Source organism: Lathamus discolor, chromosome Z (genome assembly GCF_037157495.1).
Source record: "Lathamus discolor isolate bLatDis1 chromosome Z, bLatDis1.hap1, whole genome shotgun sequence".
Classification (NCBI taxonomy): Eukaryota; Metazoa; Chordata; class Aves; order Psittaciformes; family Psittacidae; genus Lathamus; species Lathamus discolor.
The window spans coordinates 977,678-991,140 of NC_088909.1; the positions used below are offsets into that span (position 1 = coordinate 977,678).

General features: G+C 48.3%; 1 protein-coding gene and 1 long non-coding RNA gene across 2 annotated transcripts; one reads left to right on the top strand and one right to left on the bottom strand.

Annotated features, from left to right (window-relative positions):
* On the top strand, positions 1-2,980 carry POP4 (POP4 homolog, ribonuclease P/MRP subunit). The gene is made up of 6 exons (XM_065661515.1): positions 1-161; positions 474-697; positions 1,271-1,348; positions 1,585-1,646; positions 1,983-2,084; positions 2,588-2,980. The coding sequence occupies exons 1-6, from the start codon at positions 39-41 to the stop codon at positions 2,722-2,724; spliced, it is 726 nt and encodes a 241-aa protein (XP_065517587.1). The 5' UTR covers positions 1-38; the 3' UTR covers positions 2,725-2,980.
* A 1,554-nt stretch (positions 2,981-4,534) lies between these two features.
* On the bottom strand, positions 4,535-5,626 carry LOC136004726 (uncharacterized). The gene is made up of 3 exons (XR_010608583.1): positions 5,397-5,626; positions 5,202-5,307; positions 4,535-4,804 (listed from the first exon to the last, which is right to left on the bottom strand). It is a non-coding gene; the product is annotated as an uncharacterized LOC136004726 (long non-coding RNA).
* Between the last annotated feature and the right edge of the window lie 7,837 nt (positions 5,627-13,463).

Sequence of the window (13,463 nt, forward strand, 5' to 3'; positions counted from 1 at the left end):
CGTCACCACCCGCGCCGGAAGCGCCGGCCGCCGCCGCGATGGAGGGTGAGTGCGGCTGTGCCGGGAGCGGGGCCGCGCTGCTGACGCGCTGCCCCCCTCCGCTTGCAGTGCAGCTCTACCGGCGCCTGCCGCCCCAGGAGAGCACCGACCTGCGCCTCCAGGTACCCGCGGAGCCCCGGCCCGGCGCGGGGCCCGGCAGCGGCGCGGGGGAACTCTGCTCTTCGCGCATAAAAACCCTGCGGGAACCGAAGGTACCGGTTGCCCCCGCTGGCCGCGGTTCCCCCCCCACACGCGTTAGTGACAGCGGCGTGGGGTCACGCGGCGGGCGTGAGCTGGCGTGCATGCGGGTGCCCCCGGTGAGCGTTCCGCGGTCACCGTTACTGTGAGCAGCACCGGGATAAAGCGGGTCAGCAGCGGGTTAGCACCATTCAATTAACATTTCATGTTCTGAAGTATCTTTTAAATATCTTTAGCCTCAGAGCTCGGAAGAGGCCAAAGCGTTTGTAAATGCCTTCCTGAAGCTTAGCATGCCAAAAAAGAAAGATAACGCTATCCAGGACATGCTGACTCGGAAAGCTGTGGTTCTTGAGCATTATGCTAAGAAAAAGACCAAGCAAAAGAGGAAGAAAACCAAAGGTTTTACTGCCAAGCAGAGGCGAGAAATGTGTCTTTTTGAAATTGAACCCAAGCAGCAAAGGTAAGAGCTTAACTATTTTCTTTGTGTAATACTACATCAGTAGTATGTAAAAGCAGCGGCACACACAAGCGGTTACTAGCCCTTCAGTAGGTACAGTGTGACTTCTGTCCTCTCTGTGCAGCTGGTAAATTCAGTTCTCCACCTTGTCTCTCTCCTTTTATGTACCCAACTATAAGAAGATCATACCCAAATACAATCACCCCTGATTCAGGTTTTCATTAGACCGCGTGTGACCAGAGAGCCAAAACCCTGCGATCAGGTTCCTCAAACCACTGGCTAAAGCCCCGGCTGTTGTTAATGACAAGTGGGGAAAGAACTGAGTAGAAATCTCAAACCTTAGCTACAGCCTGATCCTCTAAAACACATCACCATTTTGGGTTGACAGCAAAGAGCATGGTTTGTGCTTTTTTATAAAGCAACCCTGTTGTTCAGAGGAGGTTATGAACGGAGATTACAAAACTTAACAAATGGTACTCTTAAGTCTGTTGTAAATGTGGATTATTTCATTAATAAGCCAGGAGAGGTTTTGATTATTAAGTTCTTCTGTAATACTTTTTGTCTCTTTTACTACAGGTATGCCATCTTTCTACCACTACATCAACTCTGGAAACAGTATATCAGAGACCTGTGCCATGGCCTTAGACCAGAATCGTAAGTTGAGGTATTTGTGGGTGGGTATGTTTGGGTCTGAGTTAGTAGATAATTCCAGGTTTACTGAGCTACTGCTTGAAACATCACAATTACTTGATAAGTAATTGTATTATTACTTAAATGTACTATTTCTGTGAGGTTTACAAAACGTGACTGTGACTACTAAAATGATGCTCAAAGCTAACTTTCTATATAACTTTCTTTCCCTCTCCTCTGATCCAACTCTCTTCTTCAAGGCAACCATATATTGTGCAGGGAAAATTGCTCAAAGCTGATCTCCATGGAGCAATCATTACAGGTATTCCATTTGGTCTCTTTTACAAAATCATCTGGAGTTGAGTAGACACTCCTGTGTTTCAGATGCTTATTCTTAAATTTGTTCAGTGTCATTTACTCTGGAATCACATAGTTGAAATTCCCCGTGGATGGGGGGAAGCAATGCTAATTACTTTTCAGCTGTTCTTGAAAACCATGTTGTTAGCTGCAGACATTAACTGCAGATTTTACTACTGATTACAGTAAAATGGCATTGTTTCAGAATATTATTAACCAGTTTTTAAAATCATGGGTAGAGGAGAAAATAAAGTGTCTGCATCTGAAATTTTCAAATACCTACATATTTTTGTTCTTTCAGTCACAAAATCAAAATGCCCCTCTTATGTGGGGATAACGGGAATCGTTCTACAAGAATTTAAACGTGTGTTCAAAATTATCACCAAAGAGGACAAATTAAAAGGTACATTTTTTTCAGTGCTTTTCACGATTTGAATAATCAGAACGTTTTTAAACCCACTATTCATCTTACACCTCTGAGTACATTGTTTTATATCAGTGTGTTTAGCTTTTTCCATTGAGTTCCAGAGGTCAATGTCCTTGACCACGTAACAACCAAATAGCTTACAAAAAAGTATCTCAGAATTGAGCAGTTCTTAAAGTATTTTTGGTGAACCCAACATGGTCATGCACATGGCTCATTCATCTGCTTCACATTAGATATTCCTTGTAACACTGCACGCTCCTGAAAGAGGACTAACTTTAGTAATTCCAGTTTAAAAACTTAGAGGGTTTGGTTATTTTTTCTTTTCTTGCTAAAGCACAAACTCCTTGAAATGGGGCAAACCTCAAGTCTGTGAATAATTTGAATATATGTGAATAATATTCCTGGGTACTTCTGTATATTTTCATAACGGGGATTTACATTAGTCTACTCTTGTTAATTTCTTTCCTTTTACTTTTCAGTTGTTCCCAAATTTAACAATGTATTTAGTTTTGAGATCGATGGATTCATTTCCTACATCTATGGAAACAAGTTCCAGCTTAGAGCAAGCGAGCGATCTGCCAAAAAATTCAAGGTCAGAGGATCTATTGACCTCTGAGTTCATGGAAGATCAGAAGTATTACTGGAAAGGTCTCCTGGTTTCCTGCAGTTTAAAGACCAGGTTTTCTGGCAGACTGAAAATGGAATAGCTATGTGAAGTATTTCTAAAGCATTTCTGCTTAATGAAGAATGAGTAGTGTTGGCTGTTTAAAGACAGTCAACAGAAGCAGTCTCTCAGACTTTTGGAATTGGAATGTTTTATTATTTGTATATAACATTATGCCTTTTATTAAACTTTCATGATTAGTGTCAAATACCTACTTATGTTTCAATTTATAATCATAAATTTGCACAATGAAAATCGTATCATGTAACTGATGAATGTTACTATTGCTTTCTGTGTAAACTGGACTTTATCTACCTGTTAAATACTTAAAAGTGCAACTGCAGATGCTGACAGCCCTCATAGTCATTGCTCATGGGCCATCTTTAACATAGAATTGTAGAATAGTTAGGGTTGGAAAGGACCTTAAGATCGTCCAGCTCCAAGCCCGCTGCCATGGGCAGGGACACCTCACACTAAACCACGCTACCCAAGGCTCTGTCCAACCTGGCCTTGAACACTGCCAGGGATGGAGCACTCACAACCTCCCTGGACAACCCATTCCAGTGCCTCACCACCCTCACAGTAAAGAACTTCTTCCTTATATCCAGTCTAAACTTCCTCTGTTTCAGTTTGAACCCGTTACCCCTTCTGCTACCACTACTGTCCCTAAGGCAAAGTCCCTCCCCAGCATCCCTACAGGCCCCCTTCAGGTACTGGAAGGCTGCTATGAGGTCCCCACGCAGCCTTCTCTTCTCCAGGCTGAACAGCCCCAGCTTCCTCAGCCTGTCTTCATACGGGAGGTGCTCCAGTCCCTGATCATCCTCGTGGCCTCCTCTGGACTTGTTCCAGCAGTTCCATGTCCTTTTTATGCTGAGGACACCAGAACTGCACACAATGCTCCAGGTGAGGGCTCACAAGAGCAGAGCAGAGGGGCAGCATCTGCTCCCACAGAACAGGCGCACGGCTCAGCCAGGCCCCGGCGGCTGCGCGCTGCCACCAGCGCTCGGCCCCGGCCCGCGCCTTCGCGGCGGCCACACGCGGCGGGACCCAGCGAAGGGGCTGTCCCGGAGCGCCCCGGGTCGCGGCCGGAAAGGCCTCAGGGCTCCGGAGGGCCGGCCCGGGGGCAAACGGTGCCGCGGGGAACGGCCGACAGGAACGGCTGCCGGGGCGAGCGGCAGCGGGGAGGCGGTGCCCCGCACCGGCGTGCCGAGCCGAGCCGGGCCGAGCCGAGCCGAGCCGGGCCGAGCCGAGCCGGGCCGAGCCAAGCCGAGCCGGGCCGGGCCGAGCCGAGCCGGGCCGAGCCAAGCCGAGCCGAGCCGAGCGGAGCCGTGCCGGTGCCGACCGCTGCCGCAGCCGGCGCTCGTGACCCGGGTGCGTTCCAACGCTCCGGGTACAAACGCGGGGCTGCTCCGCCAGCACCGGCCGCTGCCGTTGGCGTTCGCCGCTCATCGGTACCGCAGGCTGACGTTTGCTGGTTTACGTCTGTTGTTACCTGGTGTTAAACAACCCGCCCCGAAGCGTGGCTGCGAACGGCCCCCCGAGAAGCTCGCTGCGTTTACGATCGGCCCAGTGTGGGTTCTTTGTTTTATAAGGGAACTGTAAGACCTTTGTCACGGGGGGGGCTTCTGCTTGTCAACAGGAAAGATGTAACTGCGCCGGGTCTGACCGTGCTCAGGGCGCTGCTGGCGAGAGCTCTGCTGCTTCGGGGGGCGCTGCAGGAACGAGCCGGCCAGCGGAGCTCCGAGCCGCCGAGCCGCCGAGCCGCCGAGCAGCCGTTCCTCATCGCGGCGCCGGGAGACGCGGCCGGGCGCTCCCCCTGGCGTGTGTCCCCGTACTGCTGCACAAAGCGGCCTCACATCGTCCTGGGCACACGTACATATCCATGAGGCCACGTATGGATGACGTCATTTTCCGGAAGGTTCCCCATATGCGCACAAAAATGTGGTGCTGGCCTCCGAGGGCCGTTTACTTCTTCCAGCAGTGTTCAGCGCTTCCGGCTGCCTTCAGAGCACGCAGCAGGCGTTTACACCAGCTTAACAGGTTCATTAACACCACACACAGAGCAATCTTACCAGTTGGTTTAACTGCAGCCCGTCCCGGACACCTCCCATTCCCAGATACCCCTTATCCTTACGTCCTGTTTTTCTAGCCTGTTTTTCTGACATTCATTTTGTACTAAGGTCATAGGGCCTAAAACTATGTCAACTACAACGATTTATCTCGTACAGGGACTCTCGGTATGTTCTCTAGCTGGACTCTTGTGGTTTTTTCCTCTGTGCATCATGCACCTCGGTGATTTTCCATTGCTACTGTTACAAAGCCGTCAAACTGAACATTACTTAAAACTGATTCTAAAGGTTTATATACCCCGTTTTGTAAATTTGTGCCCCCCTTGTCCCACTGTGAAGCTTTTTCTTCCCCCCTCTCACCTCTGTGTGGAGCTCTCGCTCCTCTTTCCCACCGCTGTTCAGATTCTAGACGTTTGGGTCGTTTACTTCTGCTTTAGGCCCCTGACGAAGACTTGTTCAGGTGCATCTGCGTGAGAAGAGGTGTGATTGCAAACCAGAACAGCCACGGAGCAGGAGTTCATCGCACAGGCCTTGTGGCACTAGAGGAAAACAAACCTCAGACAGCTTCCCCTGCGAGAGGAATTTGTTACTCAAGTACAAAGCAGAGGTACGTGGGTAAAGCACTTGAGCAGCCAGGTCCCTCCTTGCAGAAAGGCAGCTGTGACCTTGTGCAGCTATTCAGAAGGGGAGTCGTTGGCAGCATTAACATTGTCGTCTGTTCCTGTCTCTGCAGTCTGAAAACCACTGACCTTGAGAACAGTTTAAAATGTTTTTGTCCACATTGTTTAGAACAGTATGAAGAGAGTGAGTCATATTTTTATTGGTAACGCTAGTGCTGCTGTAAGGGTTCACATTCAAACACGTTCACAGTTTACACTGGGAGAGCCAACAAGGTTAGACTTCCCACCTGTTTTTCTGGCATACATAGCTCTTGGTGACGTACTGCACAACTCTAGTGGGTTTTTAGAGACACCTTTTCACTGGTTTAACAATAAACGTTACTGAATTACAGACCTGCTGTGGCATGAGCTCTTTTCTCAACTATTATTCCACAAGGGAGATAACCAGGAAACTTCCTCTGTACTTGGACTCTTCATTAGGGACTGTAGTGACAGGACAAGGGGTAATGGGTTAAAACTTAAACGGGAAGTTTAGATTGGATCTAAGGAGGAAATTCTTTCCTGTTAGGGTGGTGAGGCACTGGAATGGGTTGCCCAGGGCAGCTGTGAATGCTCCATCCTTGGCAGTGTTCCAGGCCAGGTTGTAGGAAGCCTTGGGTGGGATGGTTTAGTGTGAGGTGTCCCTGCCCATGGCAGGGCGGTTGGAACTGGATGATCTTGAGGTCCTTTCCAACCCTAACTCTTCTGTGATGCTATGATTTACTCAGAGATGTTTTTCTCTCAACAGTACAAAGAATTGCTACCTCATTGGGTATGCAATCAAGGTGGGGTATTCTGCTTTTTTTTCTTAAGAAGTGAATTTGAGTCCCTTCTAGGGTGTCAATCCAAATCTGTTTCCCAACCCTGGATTTTTTCAAGTAGTTTTGCTTAAAGTCCCACACCTCCCACAAGTAACACATCTGAAAACCAACATAAAATCATAGAATCATAGAATAGTTAGGGTTGGAAAGGACCTCAAGATCATCAAGTTCCAACCCCCCTGCCATGGACAGGGACACCTCACACTAAACCATCTCACCCAACATCCAACTATTAATATAAAGCCCCAACCCTGCTCTGCTTCTGCCTTCAGCTCTTTGTGTGAAAGTCATTGTTATATTTGATTTTTTTGCATAGTCAAGCACGTTTAGGTTAGACATAAGGATGAAGTTTCTTCTTGTTCTTTCCAGTGCCTCACCACCACTCACCAGTGGTGGTGAGGCACTGGAACAGGTTGCCCAAGGAAGTTTTGAATGTTCCATCCCTGGCGGTGTTCAAGGCCAGGTTGGACAGAGCCTGGGGTGGGATGGTTTAGTGGGAGGTGTCCCTGTGCATGGCAGGGGGATTGGAGATGGATGATCTCAAGGTCCTTCCCAACCCAAACCATTCTACGATTCTATAATTCCTGTTTTGAACACAAAGCAGCTGACCCATTTTCTGTGTTTAACGCATGGAGAGAAACATCGAAAAATACAAAAAGCCACATTATATCATCAAAACTGCTAATGTCTCTGATTCTAGGACACCTCTTCTGTGGGGCAGGGGTGAAAACCTGAGCCTTGCCTAGAGGCTGGCATGCAGTGAGGAGCACAGCCCCACAGTGCTGCCTGCAGGACAGGGGGGTAGTCCTACAGCCCTGCTCCACCTTCAGCTGAGCCAGAGGACCAGCTCACTGTGGCCAGTAACAGCCCTTCGCCCAGTCCCGCTAAAGCCTGCCCTGGCAAAGGATGAAAGAGCAGCGTTTAGAAACTTCCTGTTTTCTTCACTCACTGATGAGGACAGGTGCAACATCAAAATTCCGTAACGCAATGAGCTGTCAGCTAACCCCTGTTAATCAGTGACTTGCACAGCATGTTTTGAACAAAGGTAATCCTGTACAGAGGGGAAATCTCAGAGCAAACCAACTGACAATTTGAAATGCGCAATTATAGCTACACTAAAAAACTCACTTGGTCATGCAGTTTGTTAACACCTTAATCGGTTGGCTTACTGGAAACTGCAAGGTAGTGGGATGTATGGAAATACCAGCAATATATTTAAATGCAAGAAGTTATTAGAAATAGCTTCTAAAGATATTTAAAAGATATGTTATTTTATCTTAATATATAATTATGTTAAGATATATTAATAATATAAAGATATTTGGAAAATAAAGAAAAACATCTCCTAAAGCAGCCACCTCAGGCACGTTAGAAAGAAGCTGGAAATTAACAAGGTACTCAACGTGACATTCAGAAAACTTTCACACAGAAGGGCACATACCATAACACAGAAGGAATACAGAGTTTTGCAAACTTCCTGATGTCAAACATAATTACTCAGTAAACATGTTTAACACTGACAAATGTTTAAGTGTCTCTAAAGACGTTAGTTCAGAATGTGAACACAAACCAAACTTAAAGGTTAAATATTTGCTCAACACATTTATTGATTCATTTTTTCATTCTCAGTCTTTTCACATCAATGCCTTTGATATGCCTTTGAAACCTTCAGCACTGTTGGATGTTGTGAAGAGCCTCAAACATGCCATGAGGATTGGGAAGATTTGTTGCATACTGTAATATGTGCTAACCCTTCTTATTAATCTACTTCGTGTTTCTGAAAATTTACATTGTGAAGTATTGAAAACTTTCAGTTGAAACCTGCTGTACATCTAATCATTTTCATTTGAAGTACTTTCCTATTATTTGGCACCCCTTGTTATTGTTTGAAAATTATCATTACTTTAAAGGGGAAGCAATTAAATACAAAGAAAATACAATTATAAAAAATATTATTCTTACAGATGCACAAGAATTTTAAACCATTTTGCACTTGATTGGTTTAACTAAGGCTGTGCCATTTTTGATGTGCTACAGGTCTTAGAGTTGCTAGATCCCTAAAGAGCTCCCATTACTCCCAATGGGATACATTTATCTTTTACCTACTAGGTGTCAGTTGTTACTACTAGTTATTCATGCTAGGAGAGGGACACGGGGCAGAGCCCTAGGGCAGCTCAGGAACCATGCTGGAGGCGTAGGGCAGTGCCAAAGAGCTGCAGGGAAGGGGTGCCCGGGGTAGAGCAGGGGCTGAATCGGGGCTGCTCCAGGTGGGCCACAGAACACCTCTCCAGTGCACACCTTCCCCTTCCACGGCTCCAGACCACCTCTCACCCCGCACTGCTCCACCGTCCATGGCCTCCACCACTGGTGTCACACTCCCAGGACATTCCCATTGCAGGGACCCCTCGTCCCAGCTCACCTTCTCTGCGGTTGTGGTTGGTTTTGGTCCCAGCAGACAGTGCTCGGCAGCAGCTCCATTGTCCCAGATAGGCCCTTGTACAGTCCCCCAAAGCTGCACACCCCCTGCTCAGCTGTACTACATTGGATATAGAGGGGCCGTCAGCCCTACTGGCTTCACCTGGGGCTTTCCATCCCCAAACTCCCAAGCCACAGCACAGGACAGGAGCCATCAGCCCCAGCAGGGGCTACCAGGGCAGCAAGGTGGGCCCTGGCTCCTGAGAGCAGCTTCCCGAAGGAAAAGGGAGAAGCCCTGGGGTGCACAAAAAGGGAAAAGGAGGAAAAAACAAATTGAGAGTTATGGATGCAATGGAAAGAAGAAAACCACCAGGCGATGACGGGGCAAACTGTCCTGATGACCCTGCAAGGCACAGCCAGTCAAAAGCAGAAGGCTCAGTGGCACACAACACCCCTATCTCGCAGAACCACCCACACAGACCCCAGCCCTCTGCCCCAGACACACTGGGGATGTCTCAGGCTGCTGTAGGCAAAGTTAGGCACAGCCTGGGGACTTCATGCAACCCTTGGGGGGCCTGTCTGCCTCTGGGATAATGGGAAATGCCACAACAGCCCCATGTGTCCGTATACCCCCAGCAGTCCCGTGAGCAGTGCTGCAGTTCTTTGGGACTATCTCAGTGACCCAAAAATGGTCCGAAAGACCTTAGGACCACCTCCCACTCCCTCAGACGCAACAGGAAGCTTCCTTCCCTTGGAAACCGTCCTCAGGCACCTCTTACTGCATGTAAAGGGATTGCAGGACCCACAGCCATGAGTGTGAAGAATAAAACAATTATTTATTAATGCGCCCAACACCTGGCAGTGAGCCTGCCTCAGGGCTCCATGCTCCACTACCCTCACCCCTTCTCCTCTGATGCCTAAGTCATCACTGGAGCAGCATTCATCAGCGTAGTGTGGAAGGGGCAGCTCCTGCCGCAGGCCATGGTGAGGTAAGTCTGTGAGCAGCTGCAAGCCTTCTTCCCTGTTCCTTCCTTCAGGGATAAGATTCAGCTCCGGATTTGAGAGGAGGGCCCCTGACCTCACCCCTTGGCCTTACCCCTCGACTAGCACAGCTCCCAGGCCACCTGCCCGCCACCGCAGCAGCCAGGCTCAGTGTGTTGTGCCTGCATCGTATCAAACCAAGAACTGCATCAGAGCACAGAGCTACGTGAGGGGTGGTGGGAATGTTACTGTAGTAATCCTAACCCAAAGTATGATCAAGGAGCTCGTGATCCACATAACCTGAGAAGGTGCAGGCCTGAGCTGTGCTATGCCGCATGTATAACTTCCCCTCCCAGCCTGTGTTGTGCGTATCCCCTGCTAACAAAATAAACTTAGTTGGCTAACTGTCAAAAAGGAGTCTGTAGGCAGCTCCCACTTGGCACTGGTGACTAGAGAGAGCACCTACACATCTTGATTGTAAAGTGAAGCAGAGGTTCCCACATGAACATCCTTTCCTCTGATGACAGAAACAAAAAATAGAATTATTTTCTTCTAAGAAAATCTGGTAAGAGCTCTAAAGACTGAGACACGGGTGGAACCTCTCTACAGAGGGGATCTGCATGATATGCTGTGTCTTGGCTTAAGGTCACTCTGGTTCTGTGCAAATCAGAGTTCCCAGCATCTGAACAACACAGAACTATCCATCCTAACCTCTTTTTCCTTCTGGGATTAAGTTCAATAAATGAAATTATAATCAATACCTTGTGGAGTTTGAGTGCCTTTCAGGGATAGCCACATGCAGAGAGTTGCAGTCAACACCTCGATGTCCAACTGGAGACCAGTGGTGAGTCGTGTCCCTGAGGGGTCAGTGTTGGGACTGATCTTGTTCAACATCTTTGTCAGTGACATGGACAGTGGGACTGATGTGCCCTCAGGAGGTTTGCTGATGAAACCAAGCTGTCTGGTTCAGTCGACATGCTGGAGAGAATGGGTGCCATCCAGAGGGACCTGGACACACTTGTGAGCTGGGCAAAGCCAACCTTATGTAGTTTAGCAATGCAAAGTGCAAGGTCCTACACCTGGGTCGGAACAATCCCAGGCACAGCTACAGGTTGGGCAGAGAAGAGATTCAGAGCGGCCCTGCAGAGAAGGACTTGGGGGTGCTGGCCAATGAGAAAATGAACATGAACCGGCTGCAGTGTGCGCTCGCAGCCCAGAAACCAACCATATCCTGGGCTGCATCAAAAGGAGCGTGACCAGCAGGGCGAAGGAGGTGATCCTGCCCCTCTGCTCTGCTCTTGTGAGACCTCGCCTGGAGCATTGTGTGCAGTTCTGGTGTCCTCAACATAAAAAGGACATGGAACTGTTGGAACAAGTCCAGAGGAGGCCACGAGGATGAGCAGGGGACTGGAGCACCTCCTGTATGAAGACAGGCTGAGGAAGTTGGGGCTGTTCAGCCTGGAGAAGAGAAGCTGCGTGGAGACCTCAGAGCAGCTTCCAGTACCTGAAGGGGGCCTATAGGGATGCTGGGGAGGGACTCTTCCTTAGGGACCGTAGTGGTAGGACAAGGGGTAATGGGTTAAAACTTAAACAGGGGAAGTTTAGATTGGATCTAAGGAGGAAATTCTTTACTGTGAGGGTGTTGAGGCACTGGAATGGGTTGCCCAGAGAAGTTGTGAATTCTCCATCCCTGGCAGTGTTCAGAGCCAGGTTGGACACAGCCTTGTGTGGGATGGTTTAGTATGAGGTGTCCCTGCCCATGGCAGCAGGGTTGGAGCTGGATGATCTTAAGGTCCTTTCCAACCCTAACTATTCTATGACTCTATGATGCTATAAATAGCCCAAAGCTTATTATCTCAGGACTTAGACCTGTCTATTATCAATAAGCTATAAACCCTAAACTCAAACTGAAAAACTGCAAATATCAGAACCCAAATGCTTGCTGGCGCTTTACAACTTATGATAGAATCATAGAGTGGTTTGGGTTCAAAGGACTTTATGATCATACATTTCCAACCCCCTTGCCATGGGCCAGGACACCTCACACTAGACCACATTACCCAAGGCTCTGGTGGAGTTTAGATTTAGAAACCTATGCCCTAAGCAGTAAACTGTAAATCCTGACTGATAAATACCAAATCCAACAAGACTAACAAGAAAACCAGAACACCTGAGTGAGAAAAATTCACCAAGAAATTCTAAACAAAAAACAGCACAAGAAATCCTCCAAACCCTCAGTTTTATGCAAGATAAAAACCGAACACAAGGGGAGCAGGAAAACAGTGAAGAGAAACCAAGGAATTTCTGCCCACAGCTTAAAACACTTCATTTGTGAGTGCAGCAGAACTGTGAGACACATCACAAACACTTTACAGTTGCTGTTTATAAGCCTGGTTTTTGCCACCGTTCAAATGTGACCATATGCAAGAAGCAGTACATGGAACCTGCTCTTGCAGCAGACCTGCCCGTCCCCGTGTGAGCAGCAGCTCCAGTGCAGGACCCGCGGCCGTGGGAGTTACCCGGACTATCCAGAAGGTGGGGCAGAGTGTCCAGAGTGAAGGTAAAACATCACCATGGGGAAATGGGATGCAAACTGGACATGATTTTATCCAGTTAACCACACTGTGGACACTTCTAGTCCACTGTGGACATTTCTAATGCCTAAGCACTCAGGCACCTGGCTGTCTTCAGCCTTTGGCAGATGACCCTCCTCAGGGGAGCTGCAGCACAGTGTTAGAAGTGTTTGCTTGTCTTACTTGGCATGAAGAACACTTACCACAGAGAGGGAACACAAGCAGGCCTCTCACCTTGTTCATCAGCACAGGCAAGAGAATGAAAGCGAAGGCTTCGCAGACTTCCAGGCCACCATCCGCTGCCACCACAGCACCACGCCAGGGCCTGGCTCTTCAGGCACTCACACACATGGGCAGGATGTTCTCCCCACCCCAGCCCAGGCTGCCTCCTTCTCCAGCTCAACAGCCCCAGCACTCTTGGGCTCTTGTCATGTGAGAGGTGCTTCATCCCTTCGTCATTTCGGCAGCCCTTCACTGCCATTCTCTCCAGTCTGTTCATGCGTCTCTTGAACAGGGGGAGCCCAAGAGACTCTTGTGCTACAGACAACAGCTGGGTACCCTTACCACCACAAAATTCCATATTCCCTGACACCGGGAAGAAGCTCCAGGTAACCTGAGTAAGCAAATGGCCCCCAAAGAACTGAAGAATGCAGGAGAAATACCACCAGAACCTCGTAGTCCCTGGAAAAGTCATTAAGACAAAAATATGGCTCTACAAGCCCCATAGTAGCTCTGGGAACACTTAGGAAAAATCCCCATAAGGAACAGGAATGCCTACAAGAAGACACAGCACTGATGGGCCTACCTCGCAGCGCTAAGAGCATCCACCTCCTACAGCAGATTACAGTGGTGGCACTGAAGTGTTTTTGTGCACACTGTATATGAGCTACAGCACAGCATTCATCAAGTAGCCCTAAGAGGATTATCTGGTATCAACCAAACATGTACTATCCATCCTGAGATATGCTGGATTAAAAAAGTTAAAACCACACAAAGCCCCCTTACACAAGCATCTGTCTCTCTACAACAACTGTTTGAACTGATAGCTTCCATACAACAGTATAATCAATACAAATATTTCCAGGGCACCTCGAAATTCTCAGTGATCTTCATTAACAACAACCTGTTTCTCTAAACAGAGAGGGTAATGGTATGAATCATGCTGCATGATCA

Coding starts and splice junctions, on each gene's coding strand:
- POP4 (XM_065661515.1), top strand. CDS start 39: ATGGAGGGTGAGTGCGGCTGTGCCGGGAGCGGGGCCGCGCTGCTGACG. Junction 162..473: donor GCACCGACCTGCGCCTCCAG/GTACCCGCGGAG, acceptor AAATATCTTTAG/CCTCAGAGCTCGGAAGAGGC. Junction 2,085..2,587: donor CAAAGAGGACAAATTAAAAG/GTACATTTTTTT, acceptor TTTACTTTTCAG/TTGTTCCCAAATTTAACAAT.